Raw genomic sequence first — 18,103 nt, forward strand, 5'->3', positions numbered from 1 at the left:
CGTTCGATTCATCTTATTTATTCTATTTAATCTTCCTTATCGATAAAGTCAATATTACCCGGTGTGTATACAATCTATGATATATTACAATGCTCTGTAACGGACGCCATTACGTTGGAATCTATTACGATGAAACTTGTACGTGTGTGTGTGTGTGTGTGTGTGTGTGTACGTTCCATTCTTCAAAACTGGTTTATCGGGAAGTAACGTTTTCGCGATGAAAAATATGGAATTGTTTCAACGCGTTTACCTTGGTTCTTCTCTGGGAAAATAAGATATCGATCAATTATTTGTAAATCGAAAAAATTGAAATTGGATCGATGAATCAACGAGTTATCGAATTAATCAAATTTCTACAAGTTTCGTTCATCTTGTTTTATTTATTTATTTGGTTAAAATTTTGTCACAATTTATTACTTCTCTTTAATAATATTCCATACTTTTCTTCGCATTTATCGATTGAGTTGATCGATTTTTTATTTTCACAATTACACTAAAAATATTACTTTTGTTTGTAAAATCTCGTTCCATTCAAAAAAAGATTCAATCACGCATTATATTTAATCGTCTTCAATTATCTCGCTTTAAAATTTAAATCGATAATTCTAGTGTTAAAAATGCGATACTTAGCGAAAATGATTATTATTTATTCGCGCAAAAATCAATCAACGAGTCGTCAACGCAAATGCCTCCTTTTTCCCTTCCCATAAAGTATGTACATGGGTGAAACGAAGGTTTGTTCCTTTGGTCTTTCAACGCGTGCAAAAGGGAGACAAGGTGGACAAAGCGCGGGCAAAAAGCACGAGGCAGAAGTTACACGAACCCAGTCGTGCATGGCTGACCATGCAAGGATTTATTCACTGTTCCCCCACTTGGCTGGGAAACTGTAGTCCGTTAGACAGTCGGCGAGTCACCACGGACCAATGGCCAATAATTTATCGTTTTACCTCTTAGACGCAGGCCGAGATCGCGTAATTAATTCGATCAAAAATTCAAACTCTCTTCGAAACATTTCTCTTTAGCCATTCACCGCGTGCACCCACGTAATACTACTGATTAGGATGTATAAAACTTTGTTGGAAATTGAATAACTGGGCGGATGAAATTACCAAGACTTTTTCGAATAGTGTACATACCACTACGATCAAAACTTTGGAATGATTAATGTCTTTTGTGGTTATAATTAAAAAAAGTTAGGTTAGAATTTTGTCATTTATAAAATTTATCTCCGGAAATTGAATCCAGACAGGTGAGTAATAAGTACACTATCGTCTGAAATTGTTATATCTTTCTCCGTGCAATGTTAATGTAATCGAAGAAAAGTTAGGTTAGGAAATTGAATTTAGATAGGAAATAAATTCGAATAGTGTTAGATTATTTTAATAAAATGAATCTACGGGAAAAAGTTGTTCGTTATAAAAATACGAAAGAATCGATTTCTTCCCGAAAGTCGTTTCTAGGAAGAATAATTTCACAACGTTGGAGAAGTTTATTAAAGAATTACGAAAATTTTGATCATGCAAATTCGAAGGTTTTAGAGATGATGTACAGGGATTTCATGTTAGTTATCCATTTTAATCTCTCAAGGCACAGTGTAATAATCCTGATGGAATAACAGCATTTGTAAATTGAAATAGTTGCACCAGAATCTGAATTTCTCGGACTGTCTCGCAAATATTACAGGATTTCCTAAGCATTTCAACCAGTATTACGGATATGTTGGTTAAGAGCATTACAGAAATTGTATTAAATCGAAGCATTTCTTGGTTGAATAAATAATATACACGTGTGATTCCTTCAAAATTTTAATTCCTGTTGATATGAATTTTAAAAAAAATATCCAAAAAATAATTTTCTTATTTCACAATTTTTTCAATTTATCCTAAAAAAATCATGTATCATATTTTTAAAACGAACAAGAAATTACTCTCGTTTGTAATTTATTTTTATCGCATAAAACACGGATATACAAATTTCATCCTCATAATCTCAAAACTTATTTATTTACACCGTTAAACGACATCTTCGAGTTAATCGTCAAGATGTCAATCGACGATTAAAGAGTAACACGAGTTTCTCTACATTTTATCTTACCTTTTCTTCCAAACTTGTTAAACTTCAATTGTAAATGGTAACATTTTACGTGTCTCTGTTTCCGTCCGGATGGCGATATATCTCGAAGAAGGCTGCTTGGAGACGACCCCTCTTCTATATTTCCCCCCCAATTTAAAGTTTCCCGTGTTTAAAATTAAGCGCAGAAAAGTTTTCCTCGGGGCGGATAAACTGAACTTGTTAAACGTAGCCAGAAACTCGCTCAATATCTCCCCCCTCCTCCCCCTCTCCTTCTTTCCACGTGGTCGGATTTCACGAATTGGCCGCGATGAAAACACGTGTCCTCCACAACTCTTCGGGTGTGGAAGAAAATATTCGGTTTCCACGAGATAATCGGCGCGAGACATATCGTGTATTTATAATTTATCTTTATTTGTTGGAAGAGAAGTTTAATTGTTAAGAAATTATATTCGTCAGAATTATTATTATAAGAGAGATTAAATTTCGGATAAGAGAGAGAAAAAAATTATCTTTCTAACGAAGAGGAAGAAACGGAATTGCTAAAGATGTGTTTACCTTTTTTTTTTTTTGCTTGCAGAACCAACTACCGTCCCCATGCTTGGCAGTGCGTTTCCTGGGACCACTTTAGGTGAGTCGTTTTCGTTTTAATGGAAATTTCTCTATTAAAATTTTCACCCAATAAAATTGTTTGCCTTCCATCCTTTCCCTCGATGCGATTCTCAAAACCACTCCACGTTTATTATCGACCGATACAGAGGCCACTCTCGCCATTTTAAAGGCGAATCGATATCCCCTTGTGGAGAGTTTTAAAGTGCCTCGATATCGACCGGTAAATTTTTTTCTTTTTTTTTTTTTCTTTTCGTCCTTTCGGTGAAAGTCGAAGAGTTTAACAAACTTCGTTTATATCGGCCAGTGGGCCGATAGAAATGTGTACAGATAAAAAAAGGAAAAGATATCGATTTCGTGAAAAACGAATCGCAATTTCCTTTGCAATCTGCTTTTTCCTTTTTTCTTTGAATCTTGTCAAGAGAAGGAGAGAATTTAATTTTTACTTTCTTGTCGGCGAGTAAGACGCGCGAGTAAAAGTTTTTACATTTATATTCTTTTATATTTTTATTTTTTTTTTTTTTAATATCGAGACAAAAGTTTGATTAAATTTTAATATTTGAGATTCTTGATCATTCGCTCGCAAGTCAATGTTTATTATTTAAAAGAGGGGAGGATTCCATCCGAATGGAAAAAAGTCTGTGGAAGTTTGATAAAAAAAACTTAGATAAACTTGGATCGATTGATAAAAAGTTCCTCGTCATCCGGATTAAAAAGTGGAAAAGAAATTGCATCATCTGTGTTTCGTTTTTCTCCGATACGATATAACCATATAACCGAAATAAAACATTTAGAAAAATTTTTCTCGCCGATTTTTTTCTCAAGTGAAGCTCGAGAGAAGAAAAAAGGATATCGATAATTTTTCTTTACACTCTTCCTAGTGCTCCTCGAGGAGGAGTAGGAGAAGGAGAAAAAGGAGGAGGAGGAGTATCTTCTAGAGTTGACACAGGAAATATTCGGAAGGAGATGGAGATAAGCAGTGGTGGAGGGGATAAAGGAGAGGTTCGCTCTGAGCGAGTGGAGGGGAGATAGTTATCGCCTATTTCTACTAAGGGAAAAAAGGAAACGTTTCTTCTCGATAGACGGAGATATCCAACGTGGATAACGTACGACTTTGCGAAATTTAATTCCAACTTCCCAGGGGATCGACGATTTGATCTAAATCCAAGTTCTCTTCGCTCTCTTCCCTTCGTGCGTGCACGTGTATGCATTTGCAGTGTAAATATATGGTGTCTTGGAACTTTTTTCTCTGACGAAACACGCTCTGGAAAAAAAATCGAGTTACCATTGGGGGATGTTATAAGTGTAACGAGAGTTTTTAATCGGTGAATTATTTGCATCGGACCTTTTGAGATTAGGGAGAGGTAACTTTGGCAAGTTATTTTAACTTTTTCGAGGATTGAACGTGACGGGTGGCGATCCGGAGGGAATAAGAAGCGTGGAATATTTTTTTAGAATATTGTGTTTTGAATTTAATTTTGTTCTTCTCATTAATTTCTCTCTCTTTCTATATATATATATATATATATATATATATATATATATATATATATATATATATATATATTGATTTTACAGTTTATCTTGGATCAGTTTATTACTGCATTATCCGTGATTGCGTTTAATATCATTAGGATGATGGGTGGGTGTTCATAAACGTGTCGAATCAATAATTTCTCTCGTTGATTAGAAGCGGTATTTATTTTGCCTCTATATAAACGAAAATTAATTATGTTTTGGCCCTCGTGCAATTTCGATTGATGTGGAATCGGGGAGGGTTTCGTGCAATGGAATTCGCGCAGTCAAAGGATTAGGGATCCACAGAGTTATTCCAATAATATCGCTCTTTATCGAAAGTGACGAACATTCAATTAATCGATAATGGGATTTTCGTGGTTGTACATTGTTTGAACTGCACCGATTAATCTCTGATCTCTGAAATTCTGAAAATCGTTTTCGTTACATCATCATTGTAAATATCGCGATTGCTCCCTCTCTGCCATTTTTCAAGTAGCCGAGAATTAAAAACTTTATTCTTGTCTCTATCGTATATTTTTTCACGTCTGTAAATCTAGGGATCCCTAGAATCTAGAAATATAATCTAGAGTTTTTCCTTCGTTTTAACTTAAAAGCTAAACAACGCGTAAGATTACAACAATATTTAATTTCTCTGTTGGATTTGATTTTTTAGATCTAGGGATCCCTAGATTTAACATCCTCGAAAGGCACGTAGAACTTTCTAATTTTGTTTCAAAGTTAAAGGACATCTGATTTCTTAAATTTTCTTAAATTCTACATCCGTGAGATTTAGAAATCCTTGGACACTCTAGATTCCATAAATCTTTCTAATTTTACTTTCAAAATTTTGCTTGGAAAGGAACGCGCGTGGAACTTGAGATATTTGAATATATTTCGAAAAAGTGCGAGATAGGCTGTTTCAGCTTAGGAGAGAGGGCCGAGCGTAAATTACCATATCCTTAGAGTATCTTAAAGAGAGGAGGCATATTTCACGAGTGAATTTCAATCAAAATACGTTGAATAATTTTTTTTTTTTCGAGAAAATCGAGTTTGAAAATTCGCAGCGCGTTTTCACCTTCTCTTCGAATAAGGATGAAAAGTTCTGGCACGAGATATTATTCTCTTCCAAAGAAAAGATAAGTCGGAAATGTGGGAACAAATTTCCTTTTTTTTTTCTTTTTTTGCTCGTTTCATGCACGTACCTCCTTTTCAAAAAGATTGAGAGTTTGAAAATTCGTGTTCTGTAATATATTTGTGTTCCTTTATTATTCTTTATTATGACTGGATAAAAATATGAAAAAATTGGACAGGTCGGGTGATTCCACAGCGAAAACAATTCGAAATTAAATTTTTCCATTCGAAGCTTCGTTTCCAAGAAAATTAATCCCGAGAAGGGAAATTAAATTAGTCGGATGTTAAATTACTTTTAAGAAAAATAAAAAAGAAAAAGAAACGAACGAAAGAAATTCTGTTTAAAATTCTATTTAATATAATTCTGACGATCGATACAAATAATTGATTTAAAATAAAAAAAAAAAATATATACTTGAAACTTAGTTGAAAAAATTGGAAGAAATTCGTAGAATTAGAAGAATCAGAGCGTTTAACTAATTTGAAAAATTGAATTTCTTCTCTTTGTCGGAGTTTCTCCTTTTTCTTTTTTTTTTTTAACAAAATACTTCACTGGACTGTGAATAACCGGCGAATTTCATTTTCTATCGTGCTCTCTCTCTCTTCCTCTCTCTTTCTCTATGAAATCAGTTCAGAAACTTTCCCAAAAGAATAATAGGAATATATTTGAAAAAAAATTCGAAATCGAGATCAAAAAATGGGTATATAAGTTAAAATATTAAATTAAAAGTCTGTGAATCGTGGAGGAAAATTAAACGATTCTTATCGGGAAACAATATTTTCGACGGTGAATCGAAGGCAAAAATGGCCTTCCGACTGATTAATCCAACAACTCGAGAGTAATAAGGGATTTCGTGGAGCCGATTTCCTCCCCGCGTTTGCTCTGAACAACGTTGCTCAGTTTTCCCCTCCAATTGATTTTTATTCCCGATAGGTATAAATATAACACGTTTCACCCTAAATTTGTGCTCGATTTTCTATTTTTTTTTTTTTCATTACAAAACTGGAAAGTTTTTTTTTTCTTTTTTTATAACACATTCTTATCCAGAAATTGTTTTTTTTTCCTTCTCTCCCTAATTGCAACACGGGTTAATTGGACGGTTTGCGTGTCAGGTTTGCATGGAGGTTAATTCAAATGATTTATGATAAAGGGTTAGAGGCGAACCCTTTTCTCCAATTATTTCCGACTCGTATTTAAAATTACTTTCTCTAATTGCAATTACGAGAACACCGAAACTATGATTTTTACAAAAGATTTCATTCAAACAATTTTCTTCCCTCTGATCTCTCAAAGATCTCTTTATTTTTGTATTTGGAACCACTTTTCTCCCTCTAATCGTAGCAATAATAATTAATCACTCGGTATATATGAATTATCAATCAGAAAAGGTAAATCAATAAATCTGATTTCTTGAAAAAAAAAAAAAAGGAAGAACTTTGGTTCGTAAACTAGATCGTAACTTTTGTCGGCAGCGAAATGCGGAATTTAATGCGTAATGAATGGAAAGATTCCTTCCACCGAACCCCCGCCATCTTATCTCTCCACCCCCTCTTCCTCCTCTCCACCAAATTACGAAATTCCCGCGTAGCGTTCATTTACCGCTCTAACTTCTCGCAAGATTCTCTAACTTTCGAGTACTACGGGTTAATGCCAGTTTTAGCACGGTTTTTGAGTTCCAGGAACGCGCCGTGTAATCTCTAGACTTCAACAAACTTGGCCGTATCGTTAATTTCTTATTATCATCGTTCAACAGTATAATTCCTACTTGATACGATTTTTTAATCGAGGAAAATTCAAATTCCGTTAAAAGGATAATTGCAATTCAATTCCACACGAACCGTTCACTTTTACGTACAACTTTCGAGCAAAGCTTTCTTAATTTCATTTTTGAATTTAAAGAAAAAGAGTCGGTTTCGTTTGTTTGAACTTTCGAAAATTAATCTCGAGAAGATAGAGACGTTTTTTTTTTTTAATTTTCTCGGGATAAATAAAATTTATACGAGTAATTCGCATGTTGAAATTTATTTAAAATTTCATAATAATAATAATAATAATACGTTTCACCTCGTATATCGTAATGTTTTTATTACGATTTAATATTGTATGCGTGCATCATCGTAGATAAAATTTACGAGGCAATAAATAATATTTAAACATTACTTACCGGTAATATAACTATAAATTCAAGCTAAGAATGTTAATTCACGTTCACCATGAATTATTCGGTGAATTTGAATACGTTTTCCGCATAAAGTCCGTACCAAGTTTAAAGATCCACGTACGTTCTATTACCAACTCTCTTACGCGTATCCGGTAAACGTGGAAAATGGAATTTTAGAATAATTCTTGAATATTCTCTCTTTCTTCTTCATTGATCGGTTATTAAAAAAAGGGGAGATGTAGCTTTTAATGAAACCGTTATTATCGAACGAGACGATATATATTTTTCGAAGCAATATTCGTTTTAAAATTTTTGCGAGGACGGTTAAAAGTTTTTAATACTCGTCTGAGAAAAGAGTTACATTTTTATTCGCGCGTGTTATTCACAGAGGAGGATTAACGTTTGAAAGGGATTACGCGTGAAATAATAATACGTGTATTTATTTAAGTATATTTAACAATTGTAAAGTTTTTTTTTTGTAAAATTAAAATAATAATTTTTCGACAAAATACAAATATCCTTGAAAATATTCGATTTTCTGTTGTCTTCTTTCATTTTTTAAAACACGCGCAGTCGTGTTTTATAGAGTGATGGAACAGTTGAACATTCTCGACACGTTTTGCCAGTAGAATCAATAATTCTAGCTTCGCTTATAAAAAGATCAAAACGCTATCGAGACACGGGAGCAATATTAATTAAAAATCCTCCTCTCTATCGTACAAATAATCTTTCCATTTCTCTAATAGTCGTTTTTCTAACAGAAACATTGGAGAATAAGTTATTACGCTCGAACGAAAGCTTATTCGTCAACACGGCTGACCTACAAATAACCTCTGTATTCTCTTACACAATAATTCTCTTTAAGCCGCGAATCGAATAAACTTATATTCAAACGTTTACTTACGTCTGTGTGTCCATTCCTAAAAATTTCATTTTTCCCACTTGAACGGATAATCTTACCTAACTTTTTATCCTCGCGAAATTTCAATCCGAATAACAAACGTAAACTCTCCATGCAAGATCTCTATAAGACCGATGTGTTTGACGAGCGTTTTTTTGTTTACCGTTTGGAACAGAAGCAGCGGAGGATGGGTTCCCGAAGGAGCGGCGCAGGGGGGAGCCGGGGGAACGCTGGCGTTATGAAGGAAAGGGCCAACTTGTCGTTCATGCTCGTGGTCATGTTCTTCGGCGTGTTCGCCGTGATCGTCCTCACGGAGATATTCCTGATCGACGAGAGGCGTGGCATGGGCGTAGGTGGGAGCGGGGCCCTAGGAGGTCACAGGAGCGGGCATCGACTGCCGGCTGCGCCCGATCGGCCGGATTACGGGGAGATCGGAGTAAGTACGCAATTACAACCATCTGTACCCGGGCTTGATTAAACACAATGCTCCCTACGAATCTCGCGACCTGCCGCGTTTAACCTGCCGTTCAAATTACGTCGAGAGAGAATTAGGTTGGCTTCGATGAAATCGTGTTTCGTTACTATCGATATAATTGGTTCAATCGTGTGTAACGTGAAAGGAAACATTTATTTTCACACGCATTTTTCTTTCTAACGTGACATGTTTGTCACGATATGTTAATCCGACTGCAGAGAGGGGCAATAAAGTGTAGAAATACAACATTATATGTAAAACTTAGTAGTAGAGATAGTGTAGAATCCAGAGTATTCTAAAGTATGGATATAGTATAAAAAATTTTTTATTTCTCATAATATGTGTAGTTCAATCGTGATTTGTAATGATAATAAATATATATATGTGTACGACTAGACATACTATAGATATACATTAATACGATTATCCTAACATAGTTTCATAAATAAAAATAATTTTTGAACATATCAAATTATAGCTCTACTACTATGTAGTGTGTGGTGTCAAGATTGTCAACAAAGCGTCTAAAGTGGGGATAGGCGGTCCTAGCGATGAACCCCTCTTGCTCCTTTACCCGCTCCGCGAAACTTCTTTTCAGCAGCGAACTTCAGTACTGTTCGTGACATCTTTGGAGAATCGAGAGAGTGTTTGTTTATTAAGTTTATTAAGTTAATAAGAAATTTAATAGATAGAAATAGCGAATCGAGTTTAAATTTTAATTTTTGCCTATTGATTTTCCAATTATTAAGAATGTGCAAGTGTTTTTGCCGGTCAGATTAATATTGATTTTTGTTCATCCGTGTACAATATGTTAGGTTATGTATATGGATTCCCTGGGTGGTTTACACGAGAAATAAAGTGAACTGTTGCTAATTAGTAAAAGTAAATCTTTCGTGTTTGTTTTTGCATCTACAGCGCGACAAGAAACACAAATAAGATGATATGTCGAGATAAAGTAGAACGAATTGTAATAAGTGCGAATTATTAGTCTAGATGTAGATACGGTAGAAACTCTATAACCATAATTTCATGTCTCTCGAGAATACGACCGTGTTATTTATATTGTGTAATATAGAATTAATAGAAGAGAATTTTTTCATTTATATGCACTTTGAACATTATTATTTATAAATTATACGATTCTTGTTCAAAAATTCTCGTAAATTAATCTCTAACCTGAGATTATACGAATATTTCCAAGTTTTAAAAGTTTTTATTGTCAAGTTTATTTCTTCTTTCTTATTCGCGATGCACTATATTCCCATCGTTAGTTCGAAACCAAATGACGAATTATCGAATTGAATATCGAATCGAATTGAGCGATATTAATCGAAAATCCGTTTAATTAAAATTACTCTTCTCGTTGTTGAAAGTAAATTCTCGAAGAGATTTTCTCATGGCTAGAACTAGATTAACCGTGACGGAGATATACGTTTAACGAATTATTTACCAGCGTTCGATGGACCGAATTCGTCGAATGTTTATTTCCGTTTTGTTAACAGGTTTAATCGTCGTTAGTCGCAGCCAAATATTGATCCGGTCGAGAGGGTGGAGGGTGATATTCCCGGTGAACGGAAGAAAAAGCGGGAAAATAGGTTCGCTCTTATTTGGTTACCGACCCTGGTGACATAAACACCGTTTCAGACGATTCCTGTGCACACACACGCTATGTATATTCAATCGATACAGTATCTGGTAAATATCGGTGATTTTGGTATACAAAGTCGAGGGTGAAACGAGCGTTTTGTACAGGCGTACAGTGAGCGTAGAAAGTATTCGTGAACGAATAATAATCGCGAATAAAATTAATTCCATAGAATTACAACTTATTATTTGATTATATTCTTATCACCTTTCACGTTTCTTCATTATAAAATCCTTCACGATCGTCTTATAAAATATTACTAAATTAAACAAAATATTTGAATTAATCTACATATTTCTAATATAAACATATTTATCATTAATTAACCTAAAACTATAATTTCCAATAATTTCCACGTATTAATTCTAACATTTTAATCGCGAATACAGGACGATCATCGAAGCTTTTGTCACGATGATACATAATTTTATGATTCGTTGAAGTCGTATCGATTAATTCAGAGAATAAAAAGATCGCGGTTACCTTGATTTCGCAACTGGAACGTTTACGAACGATTGTTCATCGTAACAAGCGTGCACATCGAAATTATAATGTATATACGTCTTGTGTGTGAGCCAACGTTCACAATAGCTGTTAGGCGGATAACGATAACGTCAGAATCGGTGACAGTGAATTATCAAGCGCATCGAAGAGTTTGTAGGAGTCGCGTGATGATTTTAATTTTTCTTTCGAAGAAAGATTTTCGATTATTTTTTTACCGTCGAATTACATATCTGTCACTTCTTCGATCGCGCGATTTTGAAAAATCCGATCGCTTTGAAATTAAATAAATTCGACTTGTCGAATATCCATTAATGTCGATTGCATTCATAAGAATCCTGAAAAGGAAGAGTGTATGAAAGATATCGGGGTGGGAGGGTGGGGAGGTTAAGAATAGGAAAAAAGAAAGAGAGAGGAATAAAAGATGGAGGGGAATAGAAAGTGGAGGGAGAGCGACATGGGGAAGAAGGGGAGAAAAGAGAGAAATCGATGGGCCCGAAAGGATGGCAAAGTTTTCCGTCTCCACTTTTCTTCCGCTTTGTACGAACAAAGCGGCGACCGAGTATAAAGTTGAGCCGTTGCCATTAGTTCGAAAGTCTTTTACCAGTTCCCTCTTTTCCTTCCCTCGAACCCGTTTGAGGATTATCGACCTCTCCATAAGCGAGAGCTTCTTCTCCAAATGAAATACCTGGTATTCGGCCGAATATTCGTCGCCGGATATTCGTTATCTTAAGAAAGAAGAGGAGAGATCGAAAATTATTATCAATTACCTACATAGAATTTTCGCTCGTGTTCCAAGTTCGATCGAAACTATATCTTGGATGTCCCGTCGGTAAAGAAATTATTACAAACGGATAACGGGTTACTTATTTGTGAGAAAATATTATATATACACGTTATAAACAATAAATACATCGTTATAAGATAATATAATATCAGATGAGAATTATTATTCGTATACAATTTTCAAAGAAATAGTAATCTTGGTAATGACGAGTGATCGCGCATGCGCTACGTATACAAGGATCGAGAAAACGAGGAGAAGGAAGAGAAGAGGAAAGTTTCGGTCGGTCAAGGAGAGAGAGTAACTCGGTTGTCACGGATTGCCAAAGGCCATCGAGACGTTTTAATTTCCCCGAGGGTAAAACCGCGCGGACACCAAAGCGCGCGATTTTAGGTCATAATCCGCTCCCTTTTATTCGAGATGATTGCGAGAACTTTATAGCGGAGATTAAAATGGTTTCCGGACGGAGAGTTCACCTACGACCTCGTGCCCTACGATCTTTCTTTTCTCTTTTTGTCCTTTCGAGAGATCGAGAATCGAGGTGAAAGATCGAGTTGGTTAATTCCCTAGGAAATTAAAATTTATCCGATTTTTTTCCCCCTTCCTTTATCGCTATTGTCGGTTTTCATTTTATCGACCGAGATTTCATCGGAATTATCGATTATATAAATTTATTAGAGCGGAAAAGTGAATAGAAATAAAATTTATCCGTGTAAGTTTGACGAAGTTTTGAAGAAGAAGGTTTTTTTCTTCATTATTGTCTTATTTTTAATTTATTTCAATTATTTGAATAGAAGAATGAATAAAAATGAAGAAATGATAGAAGTTAATGCAAAGATAATTAGATAAGATTGATATATGTGTTAATAAACACGTATATTTTAAATACATGTCTTGTCATATAATTTATTCAGTACGGACTTTGCATGTCGTTTATTATAGGTTTAATCAGAAATCTGACGGTATTTACACAGATATCTAGAATTCTACAAAAAAAACGAAATAAATTTCAATTAAATGAAATTCTAGATAAACTTTCAACAATTTTACACGCTGCTATAAAATCTTTGATATCGTGAAAATTTATTAAAGTTTCTTCCATTATGAAATTTTATCAAAATCAAAATTTCTTTCTCTTTCGTTTTTTAACGTTAGAAGGCTATAAGAAATTATTGTCATTTAAGTTTGAGAAAAATTTCGAGATCGAAAGTTTCGAGCGAGCATATTCGTTTCCACGAAGATTTTATTCCTCAAGATTTCATTTTCGCATCATTTTAGAATGGAAATCTTTTCGATTAAACCCTCCGTTTCTTTCCCCCTCCCACTGTCGACGAGCATCGTTTCTGCATCTCTCCAAGGTGGAGATCTAAAAAGCGACATCGGGGTTTAGGAGGCTAAATTGGTCTCGGATGATTTCCGAGATGGAAAAGTGGGTTCGCCCAGCGGGAAATAACTTTTATAGAAACGATATACACGCCACTCTGTTGGACCGTAATGTAAAAGCTCTTCGAGTAATAAATACTTGCTCTCGATCTTTCGTGCCTATTTTTCCATGATTCTCCACGAAGAAGTTTAAAATCTTTTTAAAACTGTATTGTACGATCTCCCTTTCGGGACAATCTTAGTAATTAATTGGAAGTAGAGTGGAAAAAATTGTGGCAGTGATCGATTCGTCGCAAATTTTCTGCTTCGAAATTAAAACGTTAACATTATTAATTTAACGCGGTTGATGCGTATCGATCTCATAATGCGAGTTAGAAATAAAATTTTCTAGCGAAGTAGAAAATGTTAAAATTCTCCAGAGTTTTTATCTTTAATCTCGTGTAAAAAAAGACTTTTCGTTTAATCGATCTAGAACTCGATCGTTGTAAGCAGCGTTATATCAGGAAATGAGTTGGGAAATGACTTGATTAAAATAAAGAGTATGTGTGCGGTAAGAAAGAATATATTTAATCAAGGAAATTGGAATAAATTATGTTATATAGACATGGGTCTATACCTTTGCTCTACAACACACTTAACTCGCCAAGTTAAAAAGATTCAAAAAGAGAAACGGAAAACACTCACGCATAAATGTACACGATACGAGTCGCACCTTTTACATAGTATATAAACTCAATATATTATTTCCAATTATATATTCGAAAATCTTTTCACACTTATAACTTTTCAATTTAAATTACTTAATTAAATGCACGCAATAAATTGATATATTCCACAGCAAACAATCGTTCATTATTCGAATTTGTCGTTTCATTCTCTTAGAGATGTCTACTGGAAACGTAATTTTAAAATGGAAAAGAAACGAGTGCTAAACGGAAAGAGTATGGTAGAGGGCGGAGCGATAAACAAAAAGTGGGGAGACATAAAGATAGGGAGAAGGGGAGGGGCGATAACGAGCTGTTGCTCGCTGCCAACTCTCACTCACCTATTCCAATTTGCGGTCAAATAACACACAGTTTTAGTCCAGAAAAAGAATACGAAGGTCACCCATCCTAACTATAAGTGTTTATATTTCTCTTGCATCAAAAGTGATTTCCAGTACCATCGTATTTTCGAATATCTTACCCGTTAATTATTAATTTCTTCTTTTCTCGCCAATGGATGGGAACAGGATTAAAATTAAAATCAAAAGTTTTTAATGATCGGTCGAGAGAGAAAGAGAGAAGAGGCCGATTAATTCGCGTATCTCTGCCGATATAATAAGATTCGGATGGAATATATACGATGACTAAACACGTTTCCCATTATTGGCTTTCACAGGCTGAAGATTATATCGGATTGAAGGGCAGCTTCGACGATCATATCGGATTATTGATGCACGGGGACGACGGAGGACAGAAGGCCGCGATACAACCGGACCCAAGAGGTTTACCGAGCTTACCACCCAACCTGGAGGCTCGCCTACCGCAACTCGATCAGAGCTTGAGGATCACGCACGCCGAATGGTTGCCGGTCACGAAGACCAGGTTGTCACCCTTCTTCTCGAATATTTATTCCCGATAATAATTGTTCGATCCCCTCTTTTCCACTATTTTTCTTTCTTTTATATATATATATATATGTATATATATTTGTTTGGAAAAAAGATAAATTTGGAAAAATTAATTATTTCGTTCGATAGATTTATTAGATGGGAGAAAAAAAAATATTTTTGCTCCTCTTCGAAAAGATCGATTGAAATTATTGGAATGAATTGGAATGTGTTAAAAACATTGTTTCCAAGATAATCGGTTTTGTGAACGTTTGCCGAATAAATATCGCGTAAAAACCAGCGAAGAAAATGTTTACGTTTACGATTTTATTCCGTATATTTTATTTAAGGATCAGTGTTGATTATTTTTATCCCGGTTGGAGATTCTCGAAATAATTCGATGGAAAAACGTGGCAAACGAAAATATTTTCATTATTCGTGTTTATTACAAGGATAATATAATTTAAAAATTAAAGGAAAAAAAAACGTTACAAACGAGGAGGATCATCATATTTTTTTAAGTCACTTTTTTTATACGTGGCTGAATTTTCCTGTAAGATCTCTCTATTCACCGTTTCACGTATCTTATTACAACGGTGAAAATCTAATTTTCGCGTGAAAAGGCTCGCGAGATTCCATTTCTAAAAAATTTGTTGAAAGAGTTAGAGAAAAAATTAGGACAGGATATTATTTGGAAAAAAAAATAACATCACCTTTTCTTCCAATAAATTTCTCTTCCATCCTCCCGCACGAATACTTTTATGTATATAAAACGTAAAACAACAGAGAGAAGCACGTGAAGAAAAATTTTAAAGAGATGGTGTTTCTTTTTTTCCAATTCTCAGATTCAAATTCTTTGTATACTCAGCGTACTTCGATGACAGGGTTGGTGGTACGGGAGCACCAACAGGTAAAAGTCAAGGCATGGTTCGAATAATAAGCGCAACAAAGACAAGAGGACCTGAGCGTGTTTGGTGTAGACTTTGGTATCGACCGGAGAATGGAGGGAACGTAACTACTTCCGTAACGGTAGCTGCTAAAGTGAAGGTGTGTGTTAAGGAACAGAAATAAAAAAAAAAAAAAAAAAGAAAATAAAGCGAAACTTTCATAACGTTGCCTTAAAGAAAATAGCAATTACGAGAGAAAAAAAGAAAGGTTGAAAGAGAAAGATTGGAAAATCTTTATGGAATTAAAGTGGCATGTCAACTTTGCGTAATATCCATCTTCTTTATTTACGTCAACTAATAAAATAATGTTTACGAAAATAATCATTACAAAATTAAAACATTCTAATGTGTACTCTAGTTGCAAAAAGTATTTATTTGTAAATAAATATTTGTTTATACATTTTCATACAAAATTATATGAATTATATAAATTTCCTATATAATTCCTTGTGATGATATTCTTTCTGTCTTATTTTATCTCGAACAAGTTTTTGTCAGCCATTTTCTCTCTATATCGAGTATGAATTAAAGGCAACGTGATTCGATTCTCTAGTTACTTGTAATTTCTATTTCTATTTTCCTGGAAAAAAAATCTTGTTGGAGAGACTCTAGGAAATATGGATGTAGTTAGAACGCGAATTATAACACTCTGTACAACGAAAGTGACGGTTACGTCGATCGTTTCGATAGGTGATCAGGGAAAATTGGAACTTGAAATACAGTGCCTGCTTTGTGATTTGCCCGTTGCCGAAAGAATCGGCCACGATCGACAGAGTGCCGGAAACGGTGAGCGTGGTGGCCAGGCTGAAAGCATCGCCGACGAATCGCATCCTGGTTCAGAATCGGCCTGAAAATAGGGCGAAGAACAAAGAAATGTTGGCCGTTTGCGTGAAACCCCTGCATTACGATTACAACAGGGTATGTAATAGAATTTTTGTCAGAAATTTAATTTATTATTTAATTATTTATATCTCAAAAATATTCGTTAATTACGCAGAAATTTCCACATTCGAAAAATAAAATATAAATTTCGAAATAGATCGATCCCTCGAGCTTACTTACCAAAAACATACGAATTCAGGGAATAAATATACGTAAAATAAATTTTCAGACGAATAAATAATTTCAGAATAATTTATCGATTATTAAAAATTTATGAATTCGAAAAGCAAAATATAAATTTCGAAATAGATCGATCCCTCGAGCTTACTTATCAAAAATATACAAATTCATAATAAATATACGTAAAATAAATTTTCAGACGAATGGATAATTTTAGAGTAATTTAATTATTAAAAATTATGGATTCGAAAAATAAAATATAAATTTCGAAATAGATCGATCCCTCGAGCTTACTTATCAAAAATATACAAATTCATAATAAATATACGTAAAATAAATTTTCAGACGAATGGATAATTTTAGAGTAATTCAATTATTAAAAAATTATGGATTCGAAAAATAAAATATAAATTTCGAAATAGATCGATCCCTCGAGCTTACTTACCAAAAACATACGAATTCAGGAAATAAATATACGTAAAATAAATTTTCAGACGAATAAATAATTTCAGAATAATTCAATTATTAAAAAATTATGGATTCGAAAAACAAAATAATAATAAAATAATAAAATAATAAATTTCGAAATAGATCGATCCCTCGAGCTTACTTACCAAAAACATACGAATTCAGGGAATAAATATACGTAAAATAAATTTTCAGACGAATAAATAATTTCAGAATAATTTATCGATTATTAAAAATTTATGAATTCGAAAAGCAAAATATAAATTTCGAAATAGATCGATCCCTCGAGCTTACTTACTAAAAACATACGAATTCAGGGAATAAATATACGTAAAATAAATTTTCAGACGAATAGATAATTTCAGAATAATTCACGAATTATTAAAAATTTATGGATTCGAAGAGTAGAATAAATTTCGAAATAGATCGATATCTCGAATTTATTTATTACTTAGAAAGTTGAAACGTAAAAAAAAAAAAAGAAAGACACGACACTTCGAAGTGTACACGATGGAATAATGTATTAACGAATGAAAATTTGATAGGTATTACAACTCATAGAGTTCATCGAGTTGCACAGACTGCTTGGCGCTAGCCACGTGACTTTATACAACGACACGGTGGGCAGTGAGGCCGGATGCGCTCTCAAGTATTACGAAGCTAAAGGTCTGGTGACCGTGTTACCTTGGCATCATTTGGACATGATCTCGCAGCGAGACATTCGCACGGAGGGATTGTTCGCTGCCCTCAACGATTGCCTTTATCGATCCATGTACAGATACGAATACGTGGCGCTGGTGGATCTCGACGAGTTCATTATACCGAGGCACAACGACACTATCATTGATCTAATCAG

General features: G+C 34.3%; 1 protein-coding gene across 5 annotated transcripts in view; it reads left to right on the forward strand.

The window, feature by feature from the left end:
* The window catches only part of LOC107998565 (uncharacterized), a 33,675-nt gene that overhangs the window by 13,317 nt on the left and 2,255 nt on the right, over positions 1-18,103 (forward strand). For 2 of the 5 annotated variants that reach the window (XM_017057896.3, XM_017057897.3), the window contains exons 2-7: positions 2,651-2,701; positions 8,567-8,827; positions 14,560-14,765; positions 15,616-15,817; positions 16,408-16,635; positions 17,793-18,103. In XM_017057896.3, coding sequence (XP_016913385.1) covers positions 8,579-8,827; positions 14,560-14,765; positions 15,616-15,817; positions 16,408-16,635; positions 17,793-18,103 — 1,196 coding nt within the window. In that variant the 5' untranslated portion in view covers positions 2,651-2,701; positions 8,567-8,578. Of the gene's footprint in view, positions 1-2,650; positions 2,702-8,566; positions 8,828-10,519; positions 10,562-14,559; positions 14,766-15,615; positions 15,818-16,407; positions 16,636-17,792 lie in introns of those variants that run through there. The other 3 variants (XM_017057899.3, XM_017057898.3, XM_062081186.1) reach the window with 2 other exon arrangements.

The sequence above is a fragment of the Apis cerana genome, linkage group LG11 (assembly GCF_029169275.1).
Source record: "Apis cerana isolate GH-2021 linkage group LG11, AcerK_1.0, whole genome shotgun sequence".
Taxonomy (NCBI): Eukaryota; Metazoa; Arthropoda; class Insecta; order Hymenoptera; family Apidae; genus Apis; species Apis cerana.